Raw genomic sequence first — 16381 nt, forward strand, 5'->3', positions numbered from 1 at the left:
GATAAGATTGAGGTAAAACCACTCCCGGGGAGACGGGCTGGGGACGCGGCGGTGGGGGCGAGGGCTGGCCCGGGATTCCCAGGGTCCCAGGACCGGGGCGGCGCCAGGCGGAGGGCGGGAGGAACGAACGAGAAACCACCTTTCGCAGAAAGGAACGCCAAAGCCCGAACCAGCCGCCGTCTCTAGAAAGTTCTCCCCAACCCGCGTCCCTCGCCGCAGGCCGGCTCCTCCTAGCCTCTTCCCTCCGCCCCCTCCGCGGCGGTGGGACCAATCACTGCCCGGGCCGCCTAAGACCCGCCTCCTGCGCCCGCTGCCCGGGAAACGGCGCGAAGACCGCCTCGGGGACGAAGGCTTCCGAGAGTGGGGCTCAGTCGGCGCCGCTGTCCCTTGAGGGGGTGGACATCAGCCCCAAGCAGGATGAGGACGTGCTTCAGGTCCTCAAGCAAGAGGGTACAGACACAGGGATGCCCATGATCAGGGACCGAGTCTCTGTCCACTACACGGGCTGGCTGTTCGATGGCAGCAAGTTCGACTCCAGCCTGGACCGCAAGGACAGATTATCCTTCGACCTGGGGAAAGGGGAAGTCATCAAGGCTTGGGATATTGCTGTAGCGACCATGAAGGAGGCGGAAGTGTGCCACATCCCCTGCAAGCCAGAATACGCCTACGGTTCGGCGGGCAGCCCTCCCGAGGTCCCTCCCAAGGCCACGCTTGTGTTCCAGGTGGAGTGGCGCCATCGGGGAGATTGCACTGGAAGGTACTCCAGAGACCAGATCTTTTACCGCCGGGAGGTCGGCGAGGCCGAGTGTGTGGACCTGCCTTGTGGGGTGGAGAAAGTCATTCAGCGCAAGGAAAAAGGAGAACATCCCATTGTGTATCTCAAGCCCAGCTATGCTTTTGGCAGTGTTGGGAAGGAAGAGTTCCAGATCCCCCCAAATGCTGAGCTGAAGTATGAAGTATAACTCAAGAGTTTTGGGAAGGCCAAGGAGTCCCAGGAGATGAGTTCAGAGAAGCTGGAGCAGAGCACCACAGTGAAGGAGCGGGGCACCGTGGACTTCCAGGAAGGCAAGTACAAACAAGCTCTGCTGCGGTACGAGATCGTGTCCTGGCTGGAATTTGAGTCGGCTTTCTCTAATGAGGACGCACAGAAGACACAGGCCCTTCGGCTGGCCTCGCACCTCAACCTGGCCATGTGTCATCTGAAGCTGCAAGCCTTCTCTGCTGCCACTGAAAATTGTAACAAGGCCCTGGAACCGGACAGCAACCATGAGAAGGACCTCTTCCACCAGGGAGAGGCCCACCTGGAGGTGAACGACTTTGACTTGGCATGGGCTGACTTCCAGAAGGTCCTGCAGCTCTACCCCAACCACAGAGCTGCCAAGGCCCAGCAGCGGATCCGCAAGGAGCTCGAATGGGAGAAGAAGCTCTATGACAACATATTTGAGAGGCTAGCTGGGGAGGAGAGCAAGGCCAAGGCCATGGTCGCTGCAGGAGACCAGCCTGTTGACACGGAGGTGAAGGACGGGCAGAAGAACCATGTGGCAGGGGGCCAGCCTCAGGTGGAGGCAGAAGTGTGGCCTTTCCCAGCCCGGCTCCCGGCTGCCTGCCCCGCTTCTCCCTACCCTACTCCACCCTGTTGGTTCTGTAAAAACTGAAGAATTTTGAGTGAATTAGACCTTTATTTTTCTAAAAACCAAAAAAGGTGCCCCCAAAGAAAGAACGTGTATCCTTAAGTGTGAAAATATTGAAGAAAGAAACCTGATGTTGATGGTAACAGATTCAGTGTATACATTGAATTCAGTAAGAGTCCATGAATCCATATATATATTAATTAATTAATTAAAACTAAACAAATGGGAGGTGGGGGAGGAAGTCTTACTCCTTTAGAATATCAACTGGTAAATGTGGGAGGAACGATAGAAAAATCACCATTTTGCAACCATTATAATAAAAATTGATTTAAGCAGAAGCTATCGATGAATGCTTAGAGTAGGTGAAAGTTTGGGGAATAAAGGATATTTACATTGCCTTAAAACATTTATTTTCAAATTATGTATTAATTAGCCGAGGAGGAAATAGTGACTTGACGGTGGAGAAACCTGGCAGAACCATCACAGCCATATGATTGCAGCCAACACCACCAATAATGGAACAAATGACATCGAGTGCCTCTTGATATGATGCCCTGAAAAGGATATAATGTCACATCTGTTTGCTTATACAACGTGTATAACCTGAATCTCATCAGAGGAAACCTCAGGGGAACTCAAATTGATGGCCGTTCTACAAATAATAGGTGCTCTTTGAAACTGCCAGCATTACGAGAGAAAAAGGAAGACTGATGGGTGTTATTCCAGATAAAAGGACACTTAAGACACATGACAACTAAATGTAATTCATAACTCTGGGTATCTTAGGCTAGGAAAAAGCGGTTAGCTGTTATACGACATTACGGGGATAGTGGATAAAATTCAAATACGGGCTCTGGGCAAACAAGCACTCTTATGTATCCTGGCAATAGGACAGCTGTGATTAAAAAAGAAAATAGACTTTTAATATCCTAGAGGAATCTACAATGTAGGAAATCCAGAAATAGATAAGAGTAATTAACTTTGAAAAATTAAAAGGATGGACTGGGGCAGAGGAATAAAAACCCCAAATACTGTATATTTGATTTTGAAGTTTAGATCTTTTTTCTATTTCAATGAAAAAATCTCATAACGAGATTCAAAGATTGAGAAATCAAATCCTTGTTATAGTCTTTGTTTTGAAAGTCTTTAAAGTTGGTTTTCGTATTGAACTGTCAGGAAGTTAACTAGCTACCCATCACCTTCAGACACAGTAGCTCTGTTTACATGACCACTGCCAACACATGAGTCACAGGATCAGACCATAACATGCCCACAGCTTGTCTTATTTAACTCATCGCTTCAGGGAACACATGGGGAAAAATACACTCTGTACAGGCCAACCATTTTAGCACAAACGCAAAACTGCACAAAACAGAAAAAGTTGCATTTCTTAAGTAGTCTGACTAGCAAATTCCATGGTTCTATGCAAGTCTGGACCATGTTTTTGAAAGAAATGCTTGGGCTTCCCTGGTGGCGCAGTGGTTGAGAGTCTGCCGGCCGATGCAGGGGACACGGGTTCGTGCCCCAGTCCGGGAAATTCCCACGTGCCGCGGAGCGGCTGGGCCTGTGAGCCATGGCCGCTGAGCCTGCGCGTCCGGAGCCTGTGCTCCGCAACGGGAGAGGCCACAACAGTGAGAGGCCCGCGTACCGCAAAAAAAAAAAAAAAAAAAAATTCTTGAAAGAAATGCTTTTGCAGAAATTTTGTTTCTCCTTTATGCGGAGCCTGAAAAAGCTGGCAAACTGCCAAACCAGAAGTTCTGAAGACTCGAAATGCAACCTGCGTCATTTGTATTGATTGTAATCCATAGCGTGTGTGCATGTGGTCATGACGGTGATCCATAGATAACACTGTGAATCATAACTAAAACTGGAAAAGTAGGTTTTGATAAAATATGATTTAATCAAATGCAAAAATCACATTTTAGCAACCTGGTATTGTCCTCTACTTAATGTGTTTCCTTTCTCCCCCTCCACTCCTTCCCCTCTTCCTCTCTCTCCTTTTTATTCTATCAAAGCTCACACTGGGGACTTCCCTGGTGGCGCAGTGGCTAAGAACCCGCCTTCCAGTGCAGGGGACATGGGATCGATCCCTGGTCCGGGAAGATCCCACATGCCACAGAGCAACTAAGCCTGCATGCCACAACTACGGAACCCAAGCGCCTAGAGCCCATGCTCCGCAACAAGAGAAGCCACCGCAGTGAGAAGCCCACGCACCGCAATGAAGAGTAGCCCCCGCTCGCCACAGCTAGAGAAAGCCTGCGTGCAGCAACGAAGACCCAACGCAGCCATAAATAAATAAATAAATTTATTTAAAAAAAAAAAACTCGCATTGGTTTCAGTTTTCAGCCAAAGTTTGAAGGTTAAATGTTACATACCTTGAGAAAAGCTTTTGCCATGTTACCAGTTATTTCAAGGCAATTTTAGATAAGAATCCAAAATTAAGTATGACCTATGGGTATTGTGACATTTACCTGGAAAAAAATGCAAACATAGAAGTGTTTTGACAGGGCTCCCCACTTTATGAAAATCTAGACCCTTCTAATTTGTCAAGGAGGTGGAGGACTATTAAAAGTGTTTGTCTAGGGGGCTTCCCTGGTGGTGCAGTGGTTGAGAGTCTGCCTGCCGATGCAGGGGACAAGGGTTCGTGCCCCCGTCCGGGAGGATCCCACATGCCGCGGAGCGGCTGGGCCCGTGAGCCATGGCCGCTGAGTCTGTGCGACTGGAGCCTGTGCTCCGCAGTGGGAGAGGCCACAACGGTGAGAGGCCCGCGTACCAGAAAAAAAAAAAAAAAGTGTCTAAATTACGGAAAGGACCAATTTAGTGGTCTTGCTAAAAAAGAAATGAAAATGTTATAATAAAGTCAAAATCTTTAATCACTTTTTAAAAATTAACTTCTCTCCTAAAATTAAAGCTGTTTTCCTTTCTTTTCTTCTCCAAAGATTGGGTTTAGTTGAGGTTCTGGAAAGAACTTTGTGGTTTACTTTAGGTTAAATAAGCTGAAAATTCACTAGATATCGGCATAAAATCTTTTAACGAGACATTTTGCATAGGAACATATTTTTAATTTCCATAAATCGGATCTACTAAAGTCTAAAAGGCAGCTCAGAGTTTTTCTTGGCAGATTCGTACAGAGAAAAAGGAAAGCAATGAGTTTGTTTTTTTGCGCCTGTATAAATGCACCACCCCTGCACAGCACATCGTAAAGCCTGTTACATCTGAGCAACACAATTAGTAATTGTAATGACATTTATGTCTGATGAATGAAAATATGTTCATGCTACTGCAAAATAATTTAAGCGAACTCATGTGCATACAGCTTATTGTATATGTGAAGCAAGTCAAACATAAGAAACATGATCTTCTTGTTCTGGAAAAATAAACAGAAAATAAATAAACATAGAACAAAATAAAAAGTAATTAAATACTTTCTCATTAGAAATGAATATATAACAATAAATATAAAAGAAAACACTATGCAAGAAAAATACTTCTTTACTCAACCACATCCTCTAGGCAATATTGTGAGAAATGTCCCCACTAAACCCAAGAAAGAGACTGAAGTAAATGAAGTATTACTGCCCATTTCCTGTGTGTTGATTCAGTAAAGGTGTATTAAATTCCACATAAAGTTTAAAGTGGCACCGTCCCTGCATTCCTGGAGCTCTCATGGTACAGGAGAGAGACATGCACACTCATAACACACTTGCGTAAGTAAGTACCACAGCTGAGGTGTGGTCTGGGTCCAATGCGATCACCGAAGTGGAAATCTCATCTTGCCTGGAGATACCACAGAATATTTCATGAAGGAGGTACATTTTAGCTGAGTAACAAATGACTACAAGGAACTCCCTGGACAGTTGCAAGGAGAACACTTGCAAAGGTGTGGAAGAGAAAAAGAGCATACAATATTTTGGAAAGCTAAATGTTTCAGCAGAGCTGGAGTATGAAAGGGAGAAGTTAACAATTTACCCATTATATTAAGGGTATTTAGGGGCCACTGAAATACTTTCATTGATTTTTTTGCTATCAAATTAGTTCACATTCATTAATAAATGTTTTTAAACAGGGAAAACATAAAGAAGAAAATTAAATCTACTTTACATCCTATTGGTAAATAATTATGTGACTTGACACACATTTTGTGCCACAGCCCTGCTTCTAAATATCTTGTCCACTTATTTTCCACAGCAATGAATTCTCTCAGTTTTGGTTCCTTCAGGTTGATTCAATTTTCCCTAGACTTTGCAGAGATTTCTTTGATTTTGTGGTATGTAGTTGCCGTTTTCTTCTCTTGGCACTAATAAACATAGTTTTCTTTTTCCGTTATTGTTTTCTCCTCTTGTTTTCCTTCTAACAGATTGATCAATTGTTGAGAAGGGTTTTTAGAAGTTTGCTCGTAGAAGCAGTTGTGCTGGAAATCCAGAGCAAATTTTCTAGTTTTCGTTCAGAGTAAGTACATGTAAGTGGCACTGCTGGGCTAACAAGTACTGTTTAAAGGTGTCTGGTTCACAGGGCAAATTGTTTCTGGAGAAATAACAATTTTTATTCCCATTAGTAATGGATGAATGCTACTTTCTGGCATTCTTACTAACACTGAGTGTCATCTTTAATCTTTGCAAACAGCTGAGGGATTTAAAAGAGCCATGCAATAAAATCAGGATTGCCCTTTATTCCTATCGCTTTTCCTGCAGTGTGTGGGACAGATAGGAGATCGGGAGTGTGGTGCCTTTGTAGTCAGGAAGACAATTTCTTATCTAAAATTGTCAAGATTAGTGAAATAATCTAGATGAGAAATTAACCAAGGAAGTGACAAGAAGAAGAAGAAATAAGGAAACAGATATGAGAGATAATAAGAAAGTACAAATACTGTAACCAAGAACATGTTGCTAAGGGAGAGATGAAAAATCATTCTGAAAATGACCGTTATCTATAAGACATGCTACACACATGGGCGCATATAAATCTCACAACAAATTTAGGAAATAAGTGTTATTATTCTGATCGTTCGGATTTGTAAAATAGGTTAAAGTACACATTTAGAAAGTTGCTTTGTAAGGATCCCACTCGTGACTAATCCACACGCCCCCCACAGCACACTGTACTACACTAGCTTCTGAAATGCTGCCTATTTTGCTAACGTGAACATCTTGGTATTGAAAGAAATTTCTAGCTCCGTCTCCACTTCCCTGGAAGTGCCTTCCTTTCCTTAGATTTCAGGCCAGTTTGTCACCCTGCTGTCTCAGTTTTATGATGCACTCAAAAACCACGTATCACTTGTACAGTTTTGTCTTTCTTGTTGTTAGGGTAGGAGTGATGCTCTTTCCAGATTTCTACATCCTGAGCAGAAGCTAACGTCTCTCCATTCATTTTCAGCCTCTGTGACCCTTCAACGCTCTTAACATGTCTACTTCCACCACCCTATCACTTACCTCTCCTTATATACTTTCCACCTCTTTATCTATGCGGGATGCCTTCTGGGAGAGTTTCTTGGACTAATTTTCCTTGTTACGAATTCATTTCTTATTAATTCAGTCCACTCCCCTATCCCAATTCCTGCTCTTTTCCAAAGATTCCACAATTTTCTTCTTTTTATTTATTTTTGTTGTTTTTCCATTGGACAATTTTCTTCTTTAATTGTAATCTCACCCGTGGAGTATGACAGATGTGAGAAGGAATGATAAAGACCTGCTTGGAGTCCCACTGGCCTGCCTTGAGTTCCCTAGCCCAGCGGGCTCTGGCTTTCCTGCCTTATAAGCAGTTAGACAGGCAACCATTCACCTCCAGAGCAATGGTAGGACATAAAAGACCTGGACTCTCAATCTTATCCTATTATCCATGGTGCCAGGTCCTCTGCTGTCCTAGGCTTCGATTTCACTCACACACAAGGCATCTATGCCTTCCCAGATGAATACTCTTTGATTTTATATTACATTTTCACCCTTTCACTTTTGTGGCATCTTGAGAGTTGGGTTCAGGAAAGGAGATAATTGCCCTTGTTTATTCACCATCTAATGTGAAATACTTTCATTATTTTTTTCATGGGAAGGCATTTTATTTTAAATAGAGCAGTGTGTACATGTCAGTCCCAAGCTCCCAATCTATCCCTCCTCCCCACTTATTCCCCGCTGGTAACCATAAGTTTCTTCTCTAAGTCTATGAATCTGTTTCTGTTTTGTAAATAAGTTCAACTGCATCATTTTTTTTAGATTCCCCATATAAGCGATATCATACATTTGTCTTTCTCTGTCTGACTTACTTCACTTAATATGATAATCTCCAGGTCCATCCATGTTGCTGAAAATGGCATTATTTCATTCTTTTTAATGGCTGAGTAATATTACATTTTTTATATATATATATATACACATATATATATACGTACACACATATATGTATACATATATCACATCTTCTTTATCTATTCATCTGTCAATGGACACTTAGGTTGCTTCCATGTCCTGACTATTGTAAATAGTGCTGCAATGAATATTGGGGTGCATGTGTCTTTTTGAATTACGGTTTTCTCTGGATATATGCCCCGTAGTGGGATTGCTGGATCATCTGGTAGCTCTATTTTTAGTTTTTTAAGGAACCTCCATACTGTTCTCCATAGTGGCTGCACCAATTTACATTCCCACCAACAGTGTAGGAGGGCTCCCTTTTCTCCACAACCTCTCCAGCATTTATTGTTTGCAGATTTTTTGCTGATGGCCTTTCTGACTGGTGTGATATCTCATTGCAGTTTTGATTTGCATTTCTCTAATAATTAGCGATGTTGAGCATCTTTTCATGTGCCTCTTGGCCACCTGTATGTCTTCTTTGGAAAAATATCTCTTTAGGTTTTCTGCCCATTTTTTGATTGGGTTGTTTGTTTTTTTGATATTGAGCTGCATGAGCTGTTTGTAAATTTTGGAGACTAATCTCTTGTTTGTCACATCGTTTGCAAACATTTTCTCCCATTCTGTGGGTTGTCCTTTTGTTTTGTTTATGGTTTCCTTTGCTGTGCAAAAGCTTTTGAGTTTAATTAGGTTGAATACTAATTAAATACTAAGTTTAATTACAATTGAGGTAATTGAGGTTAATACTTTTAAATAACAATGAACAAGGCACTTTTGTCGAACACCAAAAAAATCTTTCAGAATATAGCTTTTTACATTTCAAAAATATACATAGTGGCTCAGTTTAGCACCCAAATGTCAGAGGAAAATGTAGCTTTAAAATCCAGTCCCAGCAGTAATTAAGTGATTTTGATAAAGCAACATAAAACTTCTGGCAGCCTACCCAGGAAGACAATTTCTATCACATCAGTATGTAGCAAAAGACCAGAGCAGCAAGCAAAATACCTAGTCATGTTCATCTTTGCCTTGGCTTTAAGGCTAATAATGAAAGGCTTTATGAACAACAACAAAAAATTGGTAGTGATTTGGAATTTCGATGTTGATTAAATTTGGTAATCGAATGAGTGAATACCGGTATATTGTTAGGAACCAATCTGACACTTTATTCTACATTAAAATTTTACCTTATTATTTCTTCTTTCCAAGGTTTTCAAATATAACTAGCAAGTCAGACATTTGACTTACTTTTTGTTAAAACAAAAAAAACTCATTTCATATACGAGAATATGTAAAATCAAGCCAGTATAAGTCAATGCTCCCTTTACTGACAATTTATTTGGAGTCAAGTCAGCTCTATCAGAAGTAGCAGCAGGAAAACATGTTCCAATGCATCCAAGACTCAAAATGGCAGCTGGGTTTACCCTCTATCCTTTGGGAAATATTAATTTCCTACAATATGTAAAAACTCATTGCAGATAATTATATTCCCAGAGAAACTAAAATATTGTATTCCAAGACTTTCCAAGGTAAATTGCGATGTATACTTTTAGGGAAAATAAAATGTTTTTGAGTTTAGGTTTAAGTGGAAAGGATGAAATTGAGATCTTTCCCCATAACGTTTTACAAGTACCACATCTGTCCAGCTCACCAAAGACAGGGAAGCCCAAGTCATTCATCCGATGTTCAGTCAACCAGGCAGACTCCAAAATCAGAAAACCTGATTAGAAAAAAATTCAAGTTGTTTTACAAGTTGTTTAGTTACAAGTGCAGTAAAATTTAAATCTTGACTATTTATACTAACAAATAAGTGACCAGATAACAAATTATAGAAAAATCATAGTTACATAAACATGGATTAGATCCTTTCAAAGGGAAACCCTAGATTCCTGACCAGACCTCAACTGTGGTGTGATGTGAGAACCCCCAATTCTTTACTAAAACACTGTGAACTCAAGAACTGGAGGACAGCCTTATTAAGCTAAACTAACCTGTTTTTTGACAAATGATCACCTCTAATCCTGATGCTTCATTTGTGGGACTGAATTTTTTAACCACCATATTTTACATATACCAGTATCCATACACTTCTAAAAGCAGAGTCTCTGATGTACTGTAAATTAGGAGCTGAGTTCACATCTTCAGGCACTTTCAGTGAATTATGAGACTAGAAGTGAACTTCAAAGTTCATCTAGTTCTGTGCCCTTGGTCATGTCTCAGTGAGGACTGCTAAGATAAAAGGAGGTCTATTTCTTAGCTTTTTACTCAAATAAGTCTGATTCAAACATAATACACCTTCATTTCAGAAACTTTTAAAGTAACTTCACAAATATTTTAAGTGAAAGCTTAAATAATGAACAAAAATTAGCCAAGTGAAAGTAAAATATACTGTAATTTTATTTCTACATTTAATTATTGGACAGTACTAGCCTTTTACAAAATGTAAAATAATATTCTTATATTTTAAAAATTAATTTAAGAAAAATAAGAATATACAGTTTTTTAACATTTAAAATATCTATATTTTATTGTTAAAATAATCACAATTAAAAATGTGATGTGTATATGTCTAAATTAGACCATAACAAAAATTATACACTTTAGAATTAAAAACTGGGGTATAAATAAAAATAAAACTTAAAATTTAAAAGCTGGGGTAGGGTTTCCCTGGTGGCTCAGTGGTTGAGAGTCCGCCTGCCGATGCAGGGGACACGGGTTCGTGCCCCGGTCCCGGAGGGACCGTTCATGCCCCAGAGGATCCCACATGCCGCAGAGCGGCTGGGCCCATGGGCCATGGCCACTGAGCCTGCGCGTCCGGAGCCTGTGCTCCGCAGCGGGAGAGGCCGCAGCAGTGAGAGGCCCGCGTACTGCTAAAAAAAAAAAAAAAAAAAAAAAAAAAAAGCTGGGGTATAGGTGTAAAAGTATAGCTTTAAATAAAAATTGTACCAAAATGTACATACTATGTTGTATCCTGTTTCCTTCACTTAGATGATATTATGAACATTTTCTGTGTTAAAAAATATTTACCTACAATATCATTCAGTGGCTGTAAGTAGACCATTTAATGTATACACCATAATTTACTTAACCAAATCCTTTATTATTGGTTATTTAGATATTTTTCATGTTTACTTACTGTAAAGATTTCTTCTGTTGTACATTCTATATTTAAGTAGCTGCCTATAACCTTAATAATTTATTTAGAATGATTTTGAAATAAAGGAATTACTAGGGCAAAGTGTATTTTTTAAGCATTTGATATCATTTTTGCCTAAGAACAAGTAATAGAAATTAATCCAACTTCATTTATCAAATTCTATGATCATCTACCACAAAAAAAATTTCTGAAGAGTATGGACATAGGAGAGCCCCAGTTTGACAGAGCAAATAATAGGAAATAGCATTCTAGCTTTTATTTGGAGAGTTTTGACTTAATGTCACTCCTACCAAGTAGAAAAAAAGCCACTTCAATACACACGATGTTTTCTTCCTCTAAATTTGTTTCCTTCCTCTAAATTTGTTTCCTTCCTTATAAAGAAATTACCACTTGATGAGGGCAAGACAACCAAGAAGAATGAGACCCATTTGATCTGATTGTTTTTAAGCCTCTTAAATACCAAGTCTATGAGTTATCTGACGAAGGATTGAAAGGATATGAAAATTGAAGGTATTTTCTTTGGAAGTGCATTTGACCTTCAGAATCAATGCTTTCTTAGCTATTTTCCTGTCACTCTTTATCTTTACACACTCACTTTCTCCTATTGCTCCCCATCCGTTTCCACTGAAATCAGAGAAGTCTGATTGAGAAGTAGTTACGTCTTTAGTCTCATATACACAATTATAAATTAAATCATTTGCACTTGCTATTTGCTTCAGCATATTTTCATAGGCAGGGAAAAAGAGGAACCTACAGAAAGAAAGTTTTGAAAAACTAAACTGATTCACTGGACTAGAGGGCTGGCAAATTTTTTTCTAAAGAGCCAAATAGAAAATATTTTTATCTTTGAAGTCCATAAAGTCTTTGTTACAACTACTAAAGTGTGCCCCAGCCATAGTCAAGACAGACACAAATGGGTGAAGCTGTGTTCTAATAAAACTTTATTAACAAAAACAGGTGGTGGGCTGATTTGTTTACCCTATCTGCACTAAACTCTCTTTCCATTTCAAACTTTCCAAAAACTTAGTCACAACAGTTTCCATTATTGGACTAGCAACCGTTTTCATTTTCTTTTCTGGAATGATTCTCGCAAATTTATCTATAGGAAGAGAAAAGAAAATGTGGATGAAATGAGAGTGACATTCGTCTCTCTTTTCTTTTCCAATGATCCTCATAAGAGCTCTCTGTGATTCTTATGCACCTTGTATCAGAGCTGATTTGTGTTTGCTCACATGGAAAGTCTTCACCAACTGCATATCCTGGTGGAATTTGTCACCTCTTGAGATCATCAGTAGTGGCCCCTGACTTTCCAGTGTGAATCTCCACATAGTTCCAAAATCTCTGAATTGATTCAACCTGGAGAGTCATTGAGGTTTCTGGTCCCATTGGGAGGCAGGGTCTGTCCAAGTACAGCATAAGCCTGGCCCTTTCTAGGCTCAACAGTGATACCCTATGTTATTCTGATGCAACACTTTGTGTGTGGTAGAAATTATATCTCATGTTTTTCTAGACCTGCGAGAAATGGGTCAAAGCTAATTTTGCTCTCATTAGTGTAACATATCTAACTAGTTGATACCACAGACTTCTTTACTTGACCCAGAACAAGAAATTTGCTTTGCCGCCTCTAGCTGTTTAACATAATCCTCAATACTTTTCTTCAGAAAGTTGAAGACTTTCACCAGGAAATGCGTAACAAATGGATGGCTATGCTCCAAAATGTCCAATTTCAAACATCTTGTCAACAATGAAATCCAAACAAAGTTTCTATTAAGGACATTATGAGCCAAAATAAATTTCATGCCTAACTTAAATGTTCTACAATGTTTGACAGATAATGGAAACTGCTTGAAAATAGAATACTGTTGTCATACTTAGCATGATTTCCCGATGTTTGATTTTACCCACATGTTAGAAAATCACATATATTTCAGAATATAAAGATTTGAACATTTTTCTTCAATTACACTGGTGTCTTCCACCACTCACTTTCTACTGATTGTTTTGTGTAAGTATGAAGCATGTTTGAGCATCTCCTCCAATAAAAGTTAAAAAAATTGCTAACGGCACACTCCCTTCCAGCTATCCCCCTATCTCTCTTCCTGTTCAACTAAGCGTCTTTTAACAGTTATGTATTTTAATCCCCATTCCCTGGTATCCCACTGCAATCCAGCTTTCTTCCCTACTGAAACCACTACTGTCAAGGTGAGTGGCAAATTTCTTTTGACAGATCTGCTGGGGACTTTTCACCACTTGTTGACCATTCCTTTCTTGAAACCCTTTCTTCCATTGATTTCCATAATCCTAACCTCTTTTCCTTTCAGATATTTTTTAAAGGTCCTCTTCTCACGCTTGCCCTTTAAATATGAATTATTTCCTCACGGTTTAGTCCTACCGAGGCCATCTTCTCTGCTTGCTCTGCACAGGCACTCCTGGTGATTTTTATCAACTCCATGGTTATAAGTCTCAAATCTTTGTGCCCGATTTCTCTGTGAAGCCTCCTACCTGTGTGCATACCTGCTTAGTGGACACTGCAACTTTGCTGGCTTCTGGGCATTTTAAGCTCAGTGTATCCCAAACTGAACTCCATCATCCTCACCTTTTCTCCAACCAGCTTCTTCCTATGCGTTCCCCACTGCCCACGCCAGAAACTTCAGAGTCTCCTTTAACTCTTTTCTGTCCTTCATTCCCACATTTGGTCAAAAATCAAATCTTGTTTAACCTACTTTCCAATCATTTTTAGACTTTTCTCTTTTCCCAACGGCCCCGCTCCTGTCCGATTTCAAGTCATCCTAGCTACTCACTTGGCTTACTGAAACTGTCTGACTTGCTTACCTCTATCCTTTCCCCCTGGTCTTTCTCAAAAAGAAGCCCAAGTACCTGGATGAGTTTCTGTGATCCTTTGAATCCTAATTTATAACACTTCAATGGCTTTTCTGATGCTCTTAAGAGCTCAGAGATGGCTCACAACACCCTTCCTATCTGTGTAGTCTCCTTTTTCGTCACTCACCTCACACACCAGGCACATCCATGTTGAACCGTATCATAAGCATCCGTAGCATCATTCTTTTACCATCTCTCCCCTCTTCCAGAAATATTCTCAGCCATCTTCATCGCCTGGTTAGCATTTGTTCACCTTTTAAGTTTCGGCTTACGTATCATTTACACCAGAAATTCTTTTCTGACCTAATCCAATCCCTCAGACTGGCTAGCTATTTCTTCCATGCACCCCCATGGCATTACTGTCTCTAAAATTGCAACTCATACTTTATATTACTACCTGCTTGATTTTTTAAAAATTTTCCTAGTAAACTGTGAGGTCCATGTGGTCAGGAAACATTTTTATCTTGTTCAAGAAGTATGAATAAAAAATAATGGCTGGATAAACTGATATGCTCTCTGTCCTCATAAAGCTAATCGTTTAATAGAAGAAACAGATATTCAGCAAATAAACAGATTAAATAAATAATAACACGTGATTGAGGAAAGTTCTATCAAGTAAAATTGAGTGCTTTGAAACACAGAGTCCTGGAACCACTGAAGCATATAATCAGGGAGTGGCATGATATGGCATCATTTAAAAATTTTTTGAATCATTCTTTCTGAATGAAGAAAATACATGAAGAAAAAAAGTAACGGCCATGACCAGGAGTTATGGTATGGATGAAAACACTTGAGAGTTTGGAGGATTCACTGCTTATGTCTTCAGTATTCACTTAAGGCAATCATGGGATTACATAACTCTTCACCAGTGCGGTGGCCCAGGGTTGTTGCTTGGGTGTAGCGGGCAATGAGTAACTAACCAGATCATTGAAAGATGGTATTTTGTCAGGAAATTCATTCCCAACATCAGAGCCCATTTCTAATTAAAGCATTCTAGGCATACCGCCTGTACCTCCTTGGAAGTTCAAGTTCACTTGGATAAGAATCCTTCCCATTTCTCCCCTGAGGCCTTCTTTATTTTTTTCCCAGCCTCATAAGTTTATTGCGAGAATAAAATAATATAATGCACTGAGAACCGTGCCTGGCCCACAGAAAGGACTGAATGAAGGTTAGCTGTCGTTGACCTGGCTGGTCTGGAGGTGACTGCTATTGTTATTAGAGGTACAGGTGACGAGTCCAGAGGCACCACGCCTGAAATGGTTTCTTTCTTCTCTGACCTGCTCTCCCATTTGTCCACACACTCATTCTCATTCTCGGTCGTACTGGTTCCCAATTCCTGGAACAGAGACTTGTCGCTCTCCTTCAGCATTTTCTCGTGAACTTTGGTCTCGTACTCAGGCTGGTCCTCTTTAGATAAATGAACGGACTGATCTTCCCCCAACCTCTATACTGTCCACCTACTCATCAGCACCACCTCCACCATCTAATTTCCAGACACGGTGAAGATGTAAATGAATTCCTTCTGCCCCAGCTTAATGGCTGGTGATGTCTCTTTCCCATCTATATGGTCTATGTTGGAAAGTTTTCTCTCCTGAATATCTAGCATTCGGGTGGCAGTGGGTTTGGTTTTCGCATTCTCCCTTTATTGAGGTCACTCAGCCTAAGACATTTATCCTCTTTTCTTTTCTCTCCTTTCCTCTTCTCTTCTAATTCACAGAGAGGCAGCAAACACATTAGACTTCTAAACAGTCATCCTGATACACAGCAGGTGAGAGAAAATCAAAGACTTTCCTGCAGGAGCTGAGAGCACTTATAATACCCAGTGTCATACTGACCATTCTTTATAACCTTAACCAGCTAGTAGAAATTATCTGATTCTAACTTCACTAGCTATATGGCTTGAAAAATTATAGTGTCAATTCCTAATTATGTATGGCCAGAAGCTCATCTTAGACAATATGGTGTTTATGTTGTTTATAAGAACATCTTGAAAAGATAAATCTGTTTGATAAATTAAACTTTCTTAGCTGAGCTTCTCCAACCCAATAAGTAAATGACTACAGACATCTCAGGGAACTTTATCAAATGACACTGTCACTCACACCCTGGCTTCTGAGCTTTGTCCTTGTCTTTGATTATAAGTTTCCTCAAACTCTCTTGCAAACTTTTCATTTGTTACAATGATAAAGTAAACGAGGCTTTCCTGTAATGAATTTAATTTTACAATTTGTTCCTGGAATTAATCGTTGATTAAAAGGCTTGTGGTGGTCTTTGTAAGTCCTTTAGTGTTTCATTATTATAGAAACTCAGGAAACATTTATCAGAGAGTTCTTGTGCTTTAGGAATCATTCCATGCCATGTTTGAATATGTCAATAAT

The 16381-nt window shown here is 40.2% G+C and overlaps 1 protein-coding gene and 1 pseudogene across 7 annotated transcripts in view; one reads left to right on the forward strand and one right to left on the reverse strand.

Annotated features, from left to right (window-relative positions):
- Positions 1 to 305: 305 nt before the first annotated feature.
- Positions 306 to 1655, forward strand: LOC137228427 (peptidyl-prolyl cis-trans isomerase FKBP4 pseudogene; annotated as a pseudogene).
- Positions 1656 to 4627: 2972 nt separating this feature from the next.
- The window catches only part of CEP44 (centrosomal protein 44), a 79497-nt gene continuing 67743 nt past the window's right edge, over positions 4628 to 16381 (reverse strand). For 2 of the 7 annotated variants that reach the window (XR_010945200.1, XM_067745348.1), the window contains 2 exons: positions 9618 to 9686; positions 4629 to 4998 (listed from right to left, as the gene is read on the reverse strand). Coding sequence is in view for 5 of the 7 variants with exons in the window: in XM_067745348.1 (XP_067601449.1) it covers positions 9653 to 9686 (34 nt within the window). In the remaining 2 variants the exon portion in view is untranslated. Of the gene's footprint in view, positions 4999 to 9119; positions 9687 to 16381 lie in introns of those variants that run through there. The other 5 variants (XM_067745342.1, XM_067745341.1, XM_067745344.1 and 2 more) reach the window with 4 other exon arrangements.

The sequence above is a fragment of the Pseudorca crassidens genome, chromosome 7, assembly GCF_039906515.1.
Source record: "Pseudorca crassidens isolate mPseCra1 chromosome 7, mPseCra1.hap1, whole genome shotgun sequence".
NCBI classification, from domain to species: domain Eukaryota; kingdom Metazoa; phylum Chordata; class Mammalia; order Artiodactyla; family Delphinidae; genus Pseudorca; species Pseudorca crassidens.